Raw genomic sequence first — 20,974 nt, 5'->3', positions numbered from 1 at the left:
ATGTAACTTATTAATTCCTTATTAACTCAAGCAGCACTGAAGAAAGTGGCCAAAACATTATTGAAGAAAACATCATCTCCACCGACCATTTAGTATCAACAGCACCCTAAAAGGGATAGATGTATGTGCACGCGCGTGTGTGTGTGTGTGTGTGTGTGTGTGTGTGTGTGTGGTCAAAATAACAAAAGTCAAATGAATGATCAAATGTCATTTTTTAGGATTAATGCCAAATTCACATGGCTATCTTTGTATTTATTAAAGATAAAACTGGGAAACAGAAGACAAACATTTAAAAGAATGTCTGATTTTAAAATATTCTCAAAATCATTTATACACAGCTGATACTGGTATTTATGAAATATCAAAGTGAAATTGATAACTGAAATCTTATTTATAGTTTATTTCAAACTCATTTTTGCCACAGGGTATCACAGTAATTTGGTAAGACTTTATTGCCACCTTATACTGAGGCCATTTCAAGAACTGCAACCTAGGTAAACGTTAATCAATGACATGTTAGGAGTATTAAAAAGCCAAAATGTCTTCTCAATTATAAAGTAAATTACCTTATTTACTTTCTCTGCACTGCTACCTACAACGACAGAACAGCCACAGGTTTGCAAGTGTGAGCTGATGGCACTGTAGGTTAACGAAAACAGATTAAAAACATCATTGTAAAAAATTTCACAAACTCGGAAAAAAAAAAAAAAGAGCTTCAAATAACTCCAAATAGCTTTACCTGGTGAACATCAATAGGCATAATGCTATTTTTTATTGGTATAAGAAAACTTTTATTTCCTAGGGGACTGTCACGGAACTTGTCTCTTTTAAGTCTTAAGATATCACTTTTTTTTTTGGTACCGAGGATCGAACTCTGGTCCTTGTGCTTGCGCAGCAGGTGGCGAAACCACTGGGCTAAATCCCCAGCCCTAGAATATCACTTTTATAGCTAAACAAACTGATGTGTAAAAAGGTTAAGTGATTTAAAGGCAAATGGTATTCAAAATAATGTATGAATGGTGACACTAGCAAGCTCAGGACTAAAGTACTTCTGAGTCAAGCCATTAAGACTTTTACCTCTGATATTTCATCATGAGGCTAAAGAAAAAGAATGTCAATAAAAAAGTGAAAACTGTGTTCCCTCACTTCTCATTTTTAAAAATTAAAATTCATAATAATGTGCAATTGTAAAGAAACACTAAAATAGAAGATGAGATAACAAATGTAGAGCCCATGGTATTAAGGACTAACACATCAGCACTCAACAAACAGTGACTATTAATATTTTCATTTTTTTAAGAAATATAATTAGAAAATGTCAGCTATTAAATACTAAGTGACTTTATGTCCAAGGCACTGTTCTAAGTGGTGTATATAATCTATCTCATTTAACATTCATTCAAGAACTGCAACCTATAAAGTAGGTACTATTATCATTTCCATTACACAAATGAGGAAGTGGAGCCACAGCACTTCAGGCAGTTTTCTTAACATTACCATAGCAGTAAACAAAGCAGTCTGATTTTAGAGATCACTCTAAACTCTACAGTTAGATGAAAAAGATCAGGTCAAATATTAACAAGTTCCATTCTTAGGCCTAAATAACTTGAGCCCTTCAACAATGCAACTTAATTTGAAAGGTTTTTTTAGTTTTAGCTTTAATGAAAGTAAAACAAGAAACTAGAACAAAGAAAGGACTAAGATTGCTTGTGTGAGCACTATGGAAACTCAGTTTCTTTAAAAGGTAAAAGGAGTAACAGTAGATTTATCAGACATGTGAGTGAAAAATAACATGTATGTAAACAATAGCTCAACTATATAATGCTGTCTCTAAAATAATCTGGGTAAGTAGGTAGTTTGTTGTTTTCATGCTTCCAAATCTTGTCATAAGGCGACCTTAAGATTTATATCTACTTCAGCCAGTATTTAGGAAAAGAAACAAAATTCTTACTTGAGGAGAAAGTCTTCATGACAACTGTCACCAATATCATCATCACTGAGTACTGTATCAGCTATCTAAAATACACCAAAAAAAAGTTAATCTGGCTATAACAGTGTTGAGAGAATACTTTTAATATTTAAGTTTAAGTCTTGATTCAATAAAACATTTTGCCCTCATTTCTGAGCATCAAGAATACCCATAAAACAATCTCTATGTCCTATTATAAGTTTGAAAAGAACAAACGCAAAACCTGGTAAGGCAGGCTAAGCAACAGCTTTTACAAGAACAACTTCCTCTTCTTGGCTGTCAGAATCAGGAGACCAAAGTCATTAAGTTTTGTTTGGTCATACAAAACTGAGCATTATTTGTTTCCGGCTAATACTTCATTTGAATAGTATGACAAAATGCAGACTAGTAAAATTAGAATACCACTAGTAAACAAAATAGTAGAATTCAAGGAAACTAGTAAAAGGATACAACTGCCCCCATAATGTCTTACATCTATTTCTTCAGGAACACTGTGTGATTTCATAGATGAAAGTAGTTCCATCACAGGAATGACTTCACCAGTAAGCATTGGAATAATACTATGACCCTGCATAATAAAGTAAAATAAAGTGAAGAAGTTCACATAACATGGGATCAGCTGGGCAATAAAAAGTTAAAAATTAAAGCAAAGAATAATAACCTTTGATAGGAATGCTTGGTAATTTGTTGAAAATCTACTACTCCAAAATATTTCTCAAGTATATTTATGCTATTTAAACTCACTCTCCTTTTTTCAAGTATAATTTTCTTTAGTGAGCATGGAATTACTGCTTTATCATTTACCATTACATGCACAAATTAAATCACCATGTCAAATTTAGAAAAGATCTCCTTTTAAAGGTCATCAATATATTTCCTATTTAAAAATGAGGAAAGTCGTCAGGTATGGCTGTGGACAACTGTAACCCCAGCACTCTGCTGAGGAATGAGGATCACAAGTTTGAGACTTGCCTGGGCAATTTAATAAGGTCTCAAAATAAAAAGGGATGGGGATGTTGCTCAGAGCAAAGGCCCTGGGTTCAATCCCCATCACCACCACCAACCACCACCACCACCACCACCACCCACAATGACAATAAAGGAAAGTCAAGCATTAAAAAGTCTTTGAAAGCCTTACCATGTAACTTACTAGTAGTATAGATTCAACCAATACCCACCTGCCCCATTCAAATAGGGTACAATATCCAAAAGCAATGAAAATTATCACATATAGCTTAAGAATCATTGAAACAGAAGAGGTTCCTTTAGAGATCCTTTAAATTATTATGTCTCAAAAATATAATTTTGAAACATTTTCTGGAGTCATTATAACCCAAATATAAAATATTTCAAATATAGGTGAATATTTATTCACTAATCCCCACCAGTTTTATGACCAACCTAAATAAATAAAACATTTCGAGATGTAAATGAAATTGTCAAATGTTTATCAATTTTATCTAAACATTTTAAAATTATGCATGTAGTCAATTCAATGAGTTTTCTTTGCCTACTCAGAGTTCATGAAATAATTTTATTCAAACTCTTCATATGTATCTTCAAATTAGAACCTTTGTCATCCCTAGAGCCATTTTTTTTTTTTTTTTTTTTTTTGGTACCAGGGATCAAACTCAGGACCTTGCACTTTCGAGGCAGGGAGTGGAACCACTGAGCTAAATCCTTGGCCCCATAGAGCCATTTTTTGAGCAACATAAGTTTTCAAAGCCCCTTATCATGTAGGTTGCTTAAGAATTTAAATACTGTATGCTGCTACCTTTGAAAATTCTATCCAAAGCCATTAATGCCTCTGCCTAATATAAACAGCTTTAATTTATTACTTTAAAAAATTCATCTTATTATAACCCCCAGAAATAATAACTTGTTTTTGTTTTTAAAAGTAATTGTTGAAATGTTTACAATTAACACAAGCAATCCAACAAATATGACACAATCTGTGTTAAATTTCCTTCCTCGTTGATTTCATCAGATGACAGCTATAAGCATTTACAAATAGCAAGGACCAAAGTTGTTGCAGACTATTGTATCATTCCCCAAGAAATACTTAATGTTCAAAATAAAGCTATTGAAAAGAGATAGTAAGGGATTTGCAAGGACTCAATTATAAGGCAATTCCACTTCAGAAAGGATAATTTTGTGACAGCATCTCTGCTTAAGTTTAGGCACATATATTTTGGACATGAAATCTCAGACGTAACATCACTTTAAGTGAATGGATGGCATCATCTATGCTCAACAACAACAAAAATCTTACAGAGCTGAATAAAGAAGAGGCTATAAAAGAAAATTCCCTAAGTTTCTTTTCTTCCTTGTACTTCCTTTTCTCCTCAGTAGGACATTTCCCCTTGAAAGTCTCTAGTCTGTCCCAATATACTTTCCTCCTAACATAGAATAGGAAAACATATTCAAGAAGAGACCTTGAAAGAGAGGCAGAAATTAATTAATTCTAGTCAATCTTTTAAGTATAGGTTTCTGGTTTGAAAAAATAAAATCCCACTAAAAGAAGCATTTTATGTGCTCCTGTATTTCCTTATCTTGAGATAATTTAATTACTCTGTAAGTATCAGGTTAGAAGTTGGTGTGTGACCGAACTCCTGCTTACTGATTGATCAGATCTTGCCCCATGAGGCCTGGAAAGCTATTACAAAGGTACAAACATAATAATTTTGTAAAGATCATTTTACAGGGTTTTATATTTCCTTTGATGTACTCATGTTTTCACAAGGTTGTTGTTTTGTTTTATGGTGCTGGAGAGCAATCCCAGAGTCTTGTGCAATGGTAGGTAGATGCTCTACCACTGTGTTATACTACCAGCCACTCAGAAATACTTAAAATTTATTTTTTAAAGCATATTCCTGTCTTAATCATGCTACAGAGAACCAGAGAAAAGGCAAAACAACCATGTTTAAAAGACTAGAGTTTTACAAGAAGGAACAATGAAGGAGGGTGGTATGCCAGGGGATTGGTAGCAAAGTTAAAAACCCTTTCTCCACTAGATATTCTCATTTGGAACTTCTGTCCTATACTAAAATGGCCTTTAATTTCTACAAGGGAAATCATACCCTTGCCGTCATGCTTCTCAGACTCTAGTTCTGTTCCCCAAGATCATTCAAAGTCACTGGATAAACCTGATACATTTTCCAAGAGAGTTAGTGTTACAGAAGTAAGGTAAAGAACATCACTGGCAAATTGTAATATTAAAACAAATAAAGATATCATGGAATAAAATAAACATGCATGACTTTTAAAGATATCATATAAGACCTTAAAGAAATACTGTGCTAGAGCTGTGCTGTACTCCCAGACAGATAACTTAGGAGTACACTCACTCTCTTCCCATTGCAGCTATTTCTATGGAAATGTTTCAGAAGCAATACTTAAAAAAAAGTCACATATATCCTTGTTTATTTTTACTATGAACCAGTTATCTCAAACTTATTCCACAGACTGAAAAAAAAAAGTTATATGTATATGTAATTATGATTTTCCTTTGTTTATTTATTGAACTCTTCAGGTGTAAGATATTGAAATGTTTATCCATACGGATCTTCATACAACTCCATATAGATTATTCATCTTCAGGCTCACTGTTGAACTGTTATGTCTTCAAGCCTTAACAGATATAGCCATCAGCCTTATACAAATATATACCACAGGAATAATGGTAGTTAATAGTATGCAATTTGCACTTTACCTGATCTTCCATTCTCTCTGTGCCTTCTAAGACAATCTTCTGGACGTTTTCTTGCCTTTCCTAAGCAAAAGAAAATTCATATTTAACAGTTTGACATGTGCTTATTTTTCAATGTAGACATGTTGTGTAATTTAGTTCAAAGGAAAAATACTTTCTTTTTTTTTTTTTGGTACCGGGGATCAAACCCAGGTCCTTAGCTTGCGAGGCAGGCGGTGGAACCACTGAGCTAAATCCCTGGCCCGAAAAAATACTTTCTACTATAGGGGAAAAAGGGAAGGAAGCAGGAAATAAATCTAACAAACCCATGTTCTCCAACCCTATACAAAATAAAATAAAAAATAAATAAATAAAATCAAAACATCCTTTATTTTGTACTGAAAGAGATAATTTAGTAAAAGGTGAAAGATTTATACGATCTGAAGAGAAACCAGAGTATTAGTAGAGAGAGATAATTTAGCAGAAAACAGTCAATATAACACTTGCAGTTTCAATAAAGGAATATAATAATGCATATTTCAAATAAAATCAGATTACATTGAATCCGAGGAATACACAGCTTGATTTTAATAATTTTCATAAGCATGAGAAATAAGAAACTGAGAGAGCAAAGACAGTACAAAAACTATTATTTAAAAGATTATTTTCCTTATAATGGGTTAGAAGCCTTATAAAATTAATAATGCTTTAATGATCTGTGTATTACACTGGAAGAATTAATTTATTCTGTAGCTATTCCAAAAGTACATCAAAATGTAAACATCATTCATTATGTATTAAACTATAGGATTTATCAGAAAACAACTCTAAGCTTAGGCTTATGCCCATGGGCTGCAGCAGCCGTGGAGAACCAGTAATGTGAGTAATGCAGCACTACAAAATATCATAAACTTTTAACATTATTATGGGTCTTTAAGGAATTTTTTTAGATGACCTGATTGTGTAGTGCTAGGTCCTACACACAGGAAAAAACAGAATGCTGTGTTCTGGGGAGGGCACAGAGCAGTGCTAACTCAACCTTCTATCCTTGACACACATAATCAGATCAAAACATGCACATAAAAAACATTATATGTACTTATGAAACTTGGTAAGTAAGATGCAGCAATTACCCAGTAATATTTCAACCTACCTACACATGTGTGCATATGAAGACAAGTGTTTATTGCTATTAAGCAGACATGTAAATTTTTTTATTTACTGCAGGGCTGGTGTTATTTTGTGTAAGTTAAAACAGTTTTTTAGCAGCTGTGGTATAGGAAGTACAAAATATATCAAATTTTTTGTTCATGATATTGCTAGGATTACATATACAACATTGCTAATACTAGAAATGTTATAATAAAAATATATAAAAGGAAGTTTTGTTACTTATATATGTTAACTATATTATTATTTTATATGTGGTTCAAGACAACTCTTTCCACTCACTGCAACCCAGGCAAGCCAAAATGTTGGACACTCAATCTGCAAAATTAAAAGGTCTTCCTAGAAACCATCTGGTCCAAAAGAAGTAGAAATAGCAAATAAATACATGGAAAAATGTACAACATCACTGGTCATTCAAGAAATGCAAATGAAAACAACGCTGAGATTCCACTTCACTCCAGAAAGAATGGCTGCTATCATGAAATCAACCAATAACAAATGCTGGTGGGGCTGTGGGGAAAGAGGAACCCTGCTCCACTGCTGGTGGGAGTGTAGGCTGGTGCAAGTACTGTGGAAATCAGTATGGAGATACCTCAAAGAACTAGGACTGGAAATCCCATTTGACCCCGCTATTCCACTGCTGCCCCAAAGAATTAAAAGAATCATACCACAGTGATATATGTGCACCCACATTCATAGCAGCACAGTTTGTGATAGCTAAAGCTTGGAAACAGCCCAAATGCCCATCAACTGGAGACTCAATAAAGAAAATGTGGTTTCTTTATAAAATGGAGTACTACTCAGCCATCAAAAATGAGAAATTAGAGACATTTATAGCTAAGTGGATGCACATTGAGGCAATACTCTTAAGTGAAATAAATAGGACACACGTGTAAATACTGAGTAGTTTCTCTGGTGTGAGAAACTGAAAGTGTAAATAAGGACTAAAATGTATAATAGGTAATGTGAAATAGGAAGAAAAGGGGCAAAGGGGAAGGAAGTGGGAGGCCTGGGGAAAGGATAGAAGGGAATGGGATTAATATGAGAAAATGGAAAAATAGGAACAAAATCTTTGTAAATAGGGAGGAATGGAGGGGTTGAAGGCAGGCCTGGGCAAGGGTGAAAAATAAGAACCAAGAGAGACCATGTAAAGGTGCAAATTTCCAATGATGAATGTCATTATATTGTATACCTAAAATGAACCAATGATTAGAATGAATAATCGATAATGCAAAAGAGGAAGAAAAGGTCCAAAGGGGTAGGGGTAGTGGGAGGGGCAGGGGAAAGGAAAGAAGGGAAAGGAAGAATGATGAGGAATGGAAATAAAGTCTTTGTAAATAGGGATGGGTGGAGGGAGTGAAGGGAGGGCTAGGAATGGGGAAAAAATAAGAACCAGGATGCACTATGTAAAGGTACAATTCCCAATGAGAAATGTAATTGTGTTGTATACCTACAATGTACCAATAAAAGAATTGAATTAAAAAGAAAAAAAAGAAACCATCTGGTCCAACCTCTTCATCTTACAATGGAAACTTGGCAAAGAAGTTGAAGGGACCAAAGGCTACATGGCTGTGAACTTAATGAAATAACTGTTGAACTGTTGTTATACCTACACATAAGTGCAAGTGAAAGACAAGGTCATACACAATGAAAGAAAATAAAAAGTTTTTAGAGTCAGGATTTCAAGACAAATCTAAACCTTAAAAGTTTCTTAATTTCTCAAAGCGTTAGCCTTCTGTTTATAATGTAGAAGTACAATCTTCTACTTTCCATAGTTACTGTGAAGATTCTAAACATCAGACCAGATCTATCAGTATCTAAGAGGATGGGCACACAATAAATAACAGCTATCGTCTAGTGTTAAATGCCTTTTTCTTTTTGCTTTAAAAATTTTTTTTTTTTCAGCATTGAGGATTGAACCCAGGGCCTTTGCATGGAGCTACATCCCCAGTCCTCTTTTTCTTTTTCATTTTGAGACAGGATCTAAGTCACTAAATTCCCCAGGCAATGATCCTCCTGCCTCAGCCTCCCAGAATGGTGAGATTACAGGAGTGTACCACCATGTCCAGCCAAATGCATATAATTTTTAAAAATTAGATAGAAATATATCACAAAATAAACTTTCAAAATGGCAAAGTTAGCATGATTAGTAAGCTGAAAAACTACTCACCTTATGCATCCATATCCTTCCTTTCCGAATAATGTGTGTTAATCTATCAACACACACTCTGTGAAGTGGAAGGTAGAAACTAAGTTCCGTCTGTGGAAGTATAATTGATAGTCCATAAGTACTCCGATCTCCATTCCAGTTTCCATCAAAGATTAAGGAAACAATAATTACTCCTTTTTCAGACAAAACAAAAAACTTTACATCTATTGCCCCACTTTCTGCATTTCGAAGAATTTCTCCATTTAGTGTGTGGTTGGCAAGAAAAGTTATTTCTCCATCACTGAGAAGTACCTGTTCTGTTTTTGGAGCCCAAATGTGCCTTACTCTAGGACCAAGAATATTGTCCCAGTAAGCAAAGGTAGCTGCTAACAAAGGTGATTCACCACTTAAAGCAATCTCTGTCTTGGCAACAGCTGGAGACGGGGGTGGGCAGAGAGTTGACATCACTGCAGCCCAACTCTCACATTATCCAATGCTCCAGAGACAGCTAAAGAAGGACATACAAAACCAATGATTAGGTTTAGCAATTTTAAAGGTATTCAGCCAAGTCCTGAATGATTGAGGCAAATGTTACATCCTAAAGCTTGTACCATAGGCCTTCACTGTTCCCAAATATTTAGTCTATGTGTAATTCTACTATGACAAGATATTCAAGTTCTGACCCCTTATATATGTGAATGTGACCTTATTTAGAAATAGCATAATCGACATGGGATCATACTAGACTGGATGGGTCCAAATTCAATGACTGGTGGGCTTAGGAGAGAGATCTGGAGACACACAGATACAAAGAGAAGACAGCCATGTGAATACAAAAGACAAAAATTGGAATGATACAACTACAAGCCAAGGAATGTCAGGGATTGCTGGTAACTGCCAGACATGAAGAGGCAAGGATGAAGACTTCACTAGAGTCTTCTCAGGATCATGCTCCTGCTGACATCTTCATACTAGACTTTCAGCTTTCAAAACTGCCAAAGAAAAAACTGCTGCTGTTTAAGTCATCTGGTTTGTGGTTTGTTACAATATTGTATTCCTAAAAAAGTAACAGCACATCTGACAACAGCAGAAATAGCTTATATTTGCTAAAAGGAGAATTTTAGAAAAGAAGGAGATCTAAGATCACAAAAATGCAAATCTAGAGCCTTAACAAAAAATGAGTAAATAGTCGTGTTTTCCCCAATGAGCTCTCTGGCTATCAGGGTATTGAAACCCAGTACTAATGTTTATTTTATTTTATTTGGTTTTTTTTGAGACAGGGTCTCAGTATGTAGTCCAGGCTGGCCTTGAACTCACTATGTAGCCCAGAATATTAGTGTTTAACGTACTGGTGTTTAACTGAAATATGACAATGAAGATAAATACATTTAATGCTGTAGTCAAGAAAGCAGTATATCAAAGAAAAGATAGCCAGTTAAACGGTGCTAGGAAAACCAGTTATCCACATCTAGAACAGTGAATCTAGACCTGTATCTCTCATCCTGTACTCAAATGAAATCAAAATGGATCAAAGTCTTAGATATTAAAACAGAAACACTGAATCTGCTAAAAAACAAAACAAGTGAAACACTTGAAAACTCAGGAATAGGCAAGAACTTCCTGAACAGAACACCAATTGCACAAGAAATAATTCCAAGAACCAATAAATATGATTAAATCAAATTGAAAAGCTTCTGCACAGCAAAGGAAACAATCAACAGACTAAAGGCCCAACCTACAGAATAGGGAAGGAATTTTGGCAGCTACTTCCTGGTTAGAGGACTAATATCTAGAATATATGAAGAACTAAAAAAAATGGACTCCCATCACCAAAATCAAAAGAATCACCAAAAAAATGGGCAATTGAAACGAATAAACATTTCTCAAAAGGAGAATTACAAATGGCCAATAAGAACATGAAATATGCTCAGTATCTTTGGCCATTAGAGAAATGCAAATAAAAACAATACTGAGATTCAACCTTACTCCATGCAATCATCAAGGACACAAAAACAACAAATGCTGGGCAGAAAGTGAGAAAAAAGGAACCTTTCTACACTGTTGATAGAAAGGTAAGCTAGCAAAACCACTATGGCAATCAGTATGCAGATTCCTTAAAAACAAAAAACCCCCTAAAAGTAGGAATTCCATTTGACTCAGATATCTCTCTCGGGTATCTTTCTGAAAGAATTAAAGTCATATTATGTGATACATGCATCCTCATGTTTATATCAACACAATTTACAATAGCTGAATTTTGTGGAAACAACCTTAAAGCCTATTAACAGATGAATAAAGAAAATGTGCTACATGTACACAATGAAGTATTACTCAGCCATAAAGGATAAATTTCAGTCATTTGTAGGAAAATGGATGGATCTTGAGACTATATTAAGTGAAATAAAGCAGACACACGTTATACATCATTTAGTTTCTCTTACATGAGAAAGCAAAGTATAAAAAATTTAAAGAGCAAAATAAGAGTAGGTGGTTGGAAACAAGGCAGTAGATATTTTGCAGATGAAGAAGAGAGGGAGTGGATAAAAATGATCATGATATAATATATATGTACTAATTTCCCAAAACAAATGTAATTACTATGTATCACAAACATACACTAATAAAAAAAAAAAACCTACCATAAGGAGAATGTCATATTATTAGAAAATAAAGAGTCATAAAGACCATAACTAAATTAAAAAAAAGAAGAAGAAAACAGCATAACATTTTATTATTGGGAAGAGTGCTCTGTATTAGAGTGGCTAAAATAAAAATGCTCCATTTATTTAGAACATATTGCAAACAAAGGGCCTGGATGTACCCTGTTCACTTTTCAATCTACCAAGGAAACAGACAAACATACCTCTCTGAGAAGATGCATTTTACATTAATGTAAAGCTAATTATTCTTACAAATGCTATAATTGAAGACTTGTAATCAGAGACAAAGTAAAACAAATTATGACAATTTTATTTAAGCAAGTCTAAAACTGAAACAATAGTAATGGAGAGCAACTCTATGGCTTGTGTGATAGCTTTGGGAAGTAATATTTGATCTGCAACAAATTTTGTTGCAACATAAATTTTATGTCAAAGTAAACCATTTTACTTAAAAAAATTATCTACATCTTGTCAAAAGAGAGTTCAGAGTCTGATGAAAAGTCTTATTTTTAGAGCACTAGATGAATATTTTTATCATGAATACACACAGAACCTGGTAAAACACTCAACTGTACATATGTGCAGAAATAGTTTGAAAGTTTTTACATGTGTACTTTTACTTCAGAATTCACTTAAAAAGTATCTACTTTTTAATATTGTCAACAACCTTAGGAGATGACAGTGGATATAAGCTATATGCAGCTTGTTTAAAATATCCAGTTTTGCATACAATTTAAACAGTCTATTTACAATGACAGAATACAGGAATGTATTCTAAATTGAAACTATATCGAGACTATTGCTGTCATAATTAACAACAGCAACTAGGGGCTAAGACAAAATATATAACCATAAAATTATACTGTAGACATTTTTTATTCTTTTTTGATAAAATGGTGAGTAAAGGAAGCATTACAACTCAAATATTTCCACCATGATGCTGAAAATAAAAGCACTTCCTAAAATAGAATTGAGCCCTATAGTAAAATCTGACTGAATTATGGAAAAACTTTTTACCTGATTGTGAATATTGAGCCAGTATAGGTCACTAATTACATTCAGTCTCATTCCCAGTACTGTATAATTAGAAAATGAAGGATAAGAATCACGTGGAATTGTTTAGTTTTAAAAGCTGCAACAAGACATATGTTAGTTATCCTTTCTGGTTGGGGGATATATTCCAAGAATCTCAATGGATGCCTGAAACTGCAGATTAGTATATAACTTTACATATGTTGTCCCCCCCCCATACATACGATAGTCTAATTTATGAATTAGGCACAGTAAGAGTAACATAACATTATGCTCAAGAGTTATGTGAACATGTTCTCTTTATCTCCAAGTATCTTCCTGTCTTGTACTCACCTTTCTTTTTGTGATGATGGGAGAGAATACAATGACTACATGATGAAATGAAGTAATGACATATACACTGTGACAGTGTTAAGCTATTTTTTTTAAATGTACAAAATTATATATATACCTATATATATATAACATGACATATCTATGTACAACATGGCTGGGACAGTTGAGGAAACTATACACTGATGTTCGGTGTTCTCCCCTTCCCACACGGACTTTAGATAAAGGATGACAGCATGAGGGAATGGAGCAAGAAACACAAAAATTATATACAATTACAAGTGACAGTCAGGGAGTTTGGGGGAGGGAGGCCAGGGATCCTGCTCTCTCTGTTCCTTCCTCACCAACCTTTTCCTATGCAATGTGAATGACAGCCCAAAAGCTGAAGTTAGGAGACGTACACAGACCTCACTGCCCCAAACACAGCAACAAGTTGGCTACTATTGACCTTCTGATGACACATCAGATGAAGCATGTGTTTCAGGTGATCCTAGATCGCTGAACTATGACATAATCAATGGTTAGATGTCAGGAGCAAACAATGCCTGTGGTTGAGGATTCTCTACAGTTGAAGGTTTTTGTTTTTGTTTTGTCAAAATCTTTTAAAAGAACATTGTAATCTTAAGTTGTCTCTTCTTTTTTCTTTTTTTATTGGTACTTTGCAAGGCAGGCGGTGGCACTACTGAGCTAAATCCCCAGCCCAAGTTGTCTCTTTTGAACTAACTGAAGTATTGCTGCAGAGGTTGTAAACCTTTGGATAATGCTGTATTTTATTTAGGACTGTAGTCCATAATTTTGTCCTTTTAATATCTGTTCAATTTGGAATTTTTCTGCAAATTTCAGAAGTGTCCTCATTACTGGTTCTGCTTCAGTTTCTTCTTTGTCCTTCCTTTTTCTCTGTAGACCACTAAACAAGTTCTTCCAACTCCTCATTTGTTAAAACTTCCCAAAGACCTTTCACCAGTTTTTCCACTTCCTCATCAAGCATGCTGCTGATCCCTACCAGTTGAACTCGTAGCTTCTCCAGTGATTTCTGTATGTTCAGTCCAAACCTATTCCAAGTCTGTGTAACTGTCCCTTCCTTGTAGCAAATGACTTGGTGTCACTTGTTGCAAAAGAACTCTTGCTGAAGTCTTTGTAAAGGCTCAATGGTTTCTAGTACAACACACTGTCATCACTCAGAATATATTTTCTGTTGTTTTCACCTACAAATGTAAAGCCTGTTCTATTTTAACTAACCACTTATGTACTGCAGCTGCAGTTCTTGTAATCTGAGGTGTGACTGCAAGATTAGCACAAAATTTTTTCCTTCTTCACAATTTTACAAATAGAAGATTCACTCTTACTGTAGATCTTAGCAATATCAGCATCTTTATTGAGAACTTTCACCTTTTCACTTAAAGGAAGCACTTTATAGCTTCTCTTTGGCATATCTAAATTGCCAGCACCACTACTCCTGTGCTTTCACCCATTATTAAGAAGAGAAGAGTTACTTGATCACAAGCACTACAATCCTATGATAGCTGATCTGATAACCAAGTTGGCAATTAAGAGACTAACAGGCATATACAGTGTGGATACACGGGACATGGGATGAACCATGTCCTGGGTGAGACAAGGCAGACAGCCATACTTTGTCTAAGCACACTACTCAACATGACTTGCAATTTAAAATTTATAAATTATTTCTAGAACTTTCCATTTAATATTTTTGGACCATAGTTGAAAGCTAGTAGCTGAAATCATAGATGGGAGGGGTGATTCTAACCTAAGAAATAAGAAATACTTCACACAGAAGTATAATTAGGATACTTGACGTTGTTATCTTTGTCGAGGAAAATTCATTAGATACAAATGTGGCAAAAAAAAAAATCAGTTCAAAACTAACAGACTGTTATCTAGTATAAATATTATGTAAACGTAGTATTGGGTACTCCAGAAGGTTATCAAACATTAGCCATAGAATCTTTTGAGGGAAGCCAGGATCCAAACTGGGTGATGATGGCTTGCCACTCCTGTAAACAAAGCACAGCATTCATGTGGGCTTACCCAATACACTTCCAAAAAAATAATCCAACATGTAGACATATGATTATATTAACACTACCTGCTAAAACTGTTAGCAGTTTGTTAAATTTAAGCTTTTTCTTTTTCTTTAACTCGCTGCTAAAAATCAGCCATCTCTTCCCCAATTGGTATTCAGAAAGTTGATTGGTCCGATGCTACTATGAATCCCGTTTATATCCTCATAAGGCCTTTCCATCTTAACAATACTTTTTATTTCTTTCAGCCCTAAAAGAAGCAGGATCCTAATCTTAATTCAGCCTACCTTCCAATTCAGAGGTTGCCCACGCCCACTTTATGAACAGTGATATCAGACTACAACACTTTCTTTTCTTTTCTTTTTCGGTACCAGGGATCGAACTCGGGTCCTTTGACTTGTGCAGCAGGCAGCAAAACCACTAACACTTTCTAAATTTCCAACCTAGGGCAAGACTCAGAGAGGACGTTCATGGTATCACTATCTGGCCATCTCCCACAGGTCCAAGTTTTTCTCAGATAATAAGCGGGTTCACTAATAACCCTTGGGCTCTATTAACAGAGTCCAAGAGCAGGCTTCAAAGATAGGAATCTTCATAGGTTTTTATTTGTATTACTCTCTTCTCTGAAAGCAAATTTCAAACAGCCACCATAGCCAAATGAAGCAATTATTTTATCAACTTTTAAATTGTATGTAATCATTTCCTGAAGCAGATAAATATACAAGGTGGTCTGTAATTTCTCTGATTTTTGTTTCAAATGTATGAAAAGCAGAGTCCTTGAGGCCTTTTTTAACCAATTCAGGTGTTTTCAAGAGTGGCAGGATTAGAAGGAGGTGATGGCTAACATTCCAGTGTAACAGCATCACACTAAAGTCTTCCCTTTCTACAGTTTTACTTTCTGTGGTTTCAGGTACTTGTGATAAACCTCTGCCCCAAAATTAAAATAATAAAAACTTGTACAAAAAAACATTTCATAAACTTGAAATAGCACACCATTCTTCGTGGTGTGACTGAACTCTCACGCTGCCAGCTTCATGGATGTGAATCATCTTTTTGTCCAGCATACTGACACTATAAACACTACTTGCCCATCAGTTATTTATGAGTCCTCTCAGTTACTGGATCAACTTTCCAGGAATCAAAGTGCCTATGTTCAAGTAAGCCTTATTTTACTTAATACAGATGAAAGTACAATAAGATATTCTGAGATAGATTTTATATAAATTTTATTACAATATTTTGTTCTGAATGTTCTCTTTCATTAGTAGTTACTGTCAATCTCTTATTGTGCCTAATTTATAATTTAAACTATCACAGGTTTGTATGTAAAGAAAAAACATAGGATATTTAGGGTCCTATAGTATATATGGGCACTATCTGCGGTTTCAGGCTTCACTGAGGGTCTTCTTTCATATCCCCTAAACATAAAGAAGGACTACTGCATTTCTTGTTTCTGTGATTAACCCAAATAAAAGTTTTCCAAAGTTTTCTAACGGTCCTAACAGTATTTTCCAATCTCTTGACCCTTTTGTACAAAGCAGAGGTAACGCCAGACAGTGTGCCCTTTGCACCACCAGAGATGGATGGGAACGGCACGAACAGAAATTTATTTACTTGCTACCACCGGATTGCTGATGTAGTCCAGCAATCTCTACGCGTCTGAAAGGGTCATCCCTCCTGGGCAAATGCACAACTTTCCTCCTTTTCCTGAACGCTGACATACACTGTGTAATCACTGCACTTCTCTCCGCAACTGATTACCATCATTAAAGGGATGATGCCCAAGTCACTGTGGTCACTTCATTTAACAAGTCTGTGCAACCTCTGAGCTGTGATGCAATCAGGTCTTGTCCCACGGAATGGAGAACACCCAGCCCTATCACTGCTGCCACATTTACAAGACGTCAGCGTTCCTTACAAACTTCTGAAATCCTGCAGGCATGTAGCACGACCCCGCACCCCATCCTTTCTGCTCTACTCCTTGCGGGACCCCAGTGTTCACCGCGCCGCCCGTCCTTCGGCTCCCTCCTCGCCTCGGCCAGGCCTCGGGCGCCCGGAGCTCCTTTCACTGGAGCCCGCAGAGGCGCTCCCGCTGGGTCCCAGGAAGGGGCTGGTTCGGGGTCTGCGGGCCAAAAGCTGGGCCCATCCGAGTTTTCGCACCACCGCGGCTGCGAAGCCTGGCCCTCAAGCAGGGTGACTCCACCAGCCGCCAGGTTGGAAAGCCCGCCGGCTCCTTCTGTCAGGGAAGCGAGGGGAAAAGAGAACACGGCGAGCGCTAAGGGAAAAAACTGAGGCCTCTACCCCGCCGCGCAGCGCAGCGCGGACCCCAAACCCCGCCGGCCGCGGGCGTCTCACTCACCCAACTGGCCGGCGCCGCCGCCTCCTCCGACACTGCCTCGGGAGCAGGGACCGCAACCGCAGGGCCGCCCCCGGCACCGCCCCCGCCCCGCCCCGCCCCTCCGCGGCCCAAGAGCTCCCGGCCCACCTCACGCCGCGGGTGATTGCCGCCTTCTTTTCTTCCGACTAGTCTTTATCCGATCTTTCTTAGATCCCGTTTGGCGAACGCTGTGAAAACAAGAGGAGAGCAGGAAGGGTGGGGGGGAAAAATGCATCTCCTAGACGCACACCTCCTACTCTGTCTAGACCCCGCCCCCAGACAGAAGGAACCTGGCATCAGGAAGGCTGACGCGACCAGCGCCATCTTTTACGTGGGCGGAACCAGTGGCTTCTTGACGCGCCTCCATTTCCTAATGGGACGCCGTAGGTTTCGTCTCGGCGTCTTCAATTTGCGTGAACATTGGCGAACTGGGCTCCTAGAAAAACGTGGGCATAGTTGCAGGTCTTTTTTTTCTCAAGACCCAATATTTAAAGATGCTGGCGTAGCTTTAAGGTAGATACACAGTGCAGTTTTTAATAGGAAAAGCTGGTGGGGGCTCTTGGGGAAGGGGAGCAGAGTTGGTGGTTGTAAATGATTTTATTTGTGGTATGCTCCTAAGCCTACGTAAGGAATTATACTTTGTATGTGGTTGTTAAAATAGTTCATGAATGGATTTTTTCCCCCTGTGACAGTTAACTATAACTCTGCCCCAAGACCTATTAGGTAATCCTCTCATATGTAGTCACGCAGTTTGGTCTTCAGTACCTGTAAACAATTTCTCAAGCTCATGTGATGGTCACATTTTTACTAATTGTGCAATGTACATAAATTATTTTAACCTTTCAGAAGTGTAACCATTATGTTTGAAAATGCTTTATGAGATTTTTTGGTTTGGAATGTGCATTTTCCATTTTTTCACTACAGGTAAGTAGCATTAAACTTTTTTTTAAGCATTAAAAAGCAAATAGCAAACTTTTATCAGTCACAAAGAAAAAAGGAAGACTACAAAAATGCTTATCATAAATCTACACTCTTCGAAGTAATAGACCCCTTACCGCTCACTGTTCTATGCTTATTCACCACGTAGTTATCATTTAGCAAGTACAGTGTTTTGTATATGCTCCTCAATCTAAAGAATTATACTTCATTTATACGTGGAATGGAAACAAAGTTTTGAATACATAGAGTAAAACCATGATTGGGATACTGGGAAGGAGTGGATGGAAGCTGTAGCCTAACGATACTGTTTACACTTGTGTCAAAAGAATAAATTTAGAAACCAGATATACAACATGAGGACTGTAGTTAATACTGTATACTGGAAATTTGCTAAAAAAGTAGATTTTAGACTGGGTACAGTGGCACACATTTGTAATCCCAGCACTGTGGGAGACTGAGGCAGGAGGATTGCAAGTTTGAGCCCAGCTTGGGCAATTTATAACTTAGTGAGACCCTGTCTCAAAAAATAAGGGCTGGGGATGTAGCTCAATGCAAAGGCCCTGAGTTCAGTACTTCCCTCACCCCCTCCCACACACAAAAGTAGATTTTTAGGAACCACCATGCATAAAAAAAGTAACAGTGAGATGATGGATATGTTAATTTGATCCACTGTAGTAATCACTCCTTGTTTATACCTTTATCAAAACATTGTGAGAGGTGGGTTTGGTGGCACATGCTTGTAATGCCATTCAAGAGGCTGAGGCAGGAGTATTGCTGCAAGTTTGAGGCCAGCCTGGGCTACATAGAGAGACCCTGTGTCAAAAAACAAAACAAAACAAAAATTATGTTGTATATTTTAAATATGTACAATGAAAAAAGAATTATACTTAATTTTCCTGACGTCTTTAAGTGATCTCATTTTGTTTTAATGGAGATAACTGGGGTTCTAGGAGAGTCAGCTGTTTACGAAAGGCCACCTACTTAGTTATTTGTGCCAGTTTTGTGCTATTCCACAGCCCACTGATGGCTGAGGACATCAGTCTGGTACCAGGGTAAAGAAAGCCCTTCTCGGATAATGCCTGTGGTGTTTAATGGTAGCACCCCCGTTTCTGAAAAGATAGGAACTTTGATTAGCTGGGAAAGGAGTACAGCTCCCCAGTTTTTTCCTACTTCAAAATTTTGCCTAGAGACAAAATAATTTCCACTATCTACAAGTTTCTGGTTTTCTGTAGTATTAACACTAGAACCACTATGTTTTGTAGCAGAGAAATAATGAAACACCAAGGTCTAAATTCTGCATGATCGTGAGAAAGAGATAGTGTAAGTTGTAAAAGTGGATCTGTATGCATGATATTTTGTGGCCCATGAATAGGAATCCTTTACTCACATCTAATTGAAAAATTAGTCATTCTGTAGCAGTACAGTCGCACGTATGTCTTTCATTGGATTGGAGCCACACACAAAAAAAGATGAAAACAATAATTATAATGTAGTTTGGTGGTCTATAATACTTAGATTGACTGAGGGTGTAAAATAGGACAAATATTCTAGTACACATCCCTTCTTCTGTGAACCAAAGAGAGAATGATATTATCTGATATTTTAGCTGAACCAAAATTGGCTTAGGAGGGCTTTCACTTTTAGCTTCAAACTCTGTTAGCCTTCCCAGATAAACCGCTCCAAATAACTATATCAATTGAAGAAGGAATATTTCTTCAGACAAGAATCATATTCCTGGGCTGGGGATTTAGCTCAGTGGTTTCGCTGCCTGCTGTGCAAGCGTAAGGACCCAAGTTCGATCCCCGGTACCAAAAAAAAAAAAAAAAAGAATCATATTCCTCCATTTCTAACCGGAATGACACATTTAAAGACAATACGTAGAATTGTTTTTAACTATCCACATATAATTAACATTCAGTCATACAGAACAGCTCTTCAGCTAGGGAAACAGTAAATCAGGTTAAGAGATGGCACTCTAGGATTTGAGCTACTGCAAGTACTATCTCTGCTTTTAATTATGAAACTTTGGGCAGTATTTCACTTCTCCGTTCCTCAGTTTCCTCAGCTACAAGTGCATGCATCGTAATTTCTCAGAGAGTTGCTGTGAGGCTCGTTTGCAGTCAAGCAAGCTAAGAATTTAGAACAGCGAGTTCAGGAAGTGATGGCACTAATCTCAATTTTAGTATCAGGGATATAGTTCAAGCAATAACAAATGACATAAGCCTTTTAAACTATGTACATATTTACAATTCCAATGAATATTATATCAGAACTCAGAACTCTGCTGCTGCGTTACAAATGCCAGCTGTTGTTGGGAAGCCTTTTCTCCATCCTTGCTATTAGTGTTACTCAGAAATATATGTGCTCAGCTCACTGATTAGCTCCCATTTACCAAGATTGTAGCAAATTAGATTTAACTGTGACTGGCATGTGAACAATCTGATATTGGACATGGGTGAGGAATATTACTATATAAACCATGGTGCATTTTAAGTAATGAAATTTTATGTGGTTGCATTAATAATTACTAACTTATCCATGTGCTCTTTATGGCACATTATCTTTTGGTTGGAGTGTGAATAAACCAACATCAACTGAGGTACATCAAGGTGGAA

General features: G+C 36.6%; 1 protein-coding gene and 1 long non-coding RNA gene across 14 annotated transcripts in view; one reads left to right on the top strand and one right to left on the bottom strand.

Moving 5' to 3' along the window:
• C9orf72 (C9orf72-SMCR8 complex subunit) overlaps window positions 1–17,706 on the bottom strand; it is a 50,880-nt gene extending 33,174 nt beyond the window's left edge. For 4 of the 13 annotated variants that reach the window (XR_015440042.1, XR_015440043.1, XR_001183036.3 and 1 more), the window contains exons 1-5: window positions 8,998–17,396; window positions 5,682–5,741; window positions 2,442–2,537; window positions 1,952–2,016; window positions 567–639 (exon numbers count right to left, since the gene is read on the bottom strand). Coding sequence is in view for 10 of the 13 variants with exons in the window: in XM_087183811.1 (XP_087039937.1) it covers window positions 567–639; window positions 1,952–2,016; window positions 2,442–2,537; window positions 5,682–5,741; window positions 8,998–9,441 (738 nt within the window). In the remaining 3 variants the exon portion in view is untranslated. The other 9 variants (XM_004838374.3, XM_087183814.1, XM_087183810.1 and 6 more) reach the window with 8 other exon arrangements.
• Window positions 1–20,974, top strand: part of LOC110347743 (uncharacterized) — a 185,241-nt gene that overhangs the window by 12,218 nt on the left and 152,049 nt on the right. The gene's annotated exons all lie outside the window — the stretch shown is intronic.

Source organism: Heterocephalus glaber, unplaced genomic scaffold (assembly GCF_053883595.1).
Source record: "Heterocephalus glaber isolate CG9 unplaced genomic scaffold, H.glaber_assembly_v1.0 deba00001481, whole genome shotgun sequence".
In the NCBI taxonomy this organism is placed as follows: domain Eukaryota; kingdom Metazoa; phylum Chordata; class Mammalia; order Rodentia; family Bathyergidae; genus Heterocephalus; species Heterocephalus glaber.
Note: the sequence above shows the minus strand (reverse complement) of the source record. Positions and strands in the feature narration are given on the sequence as shown.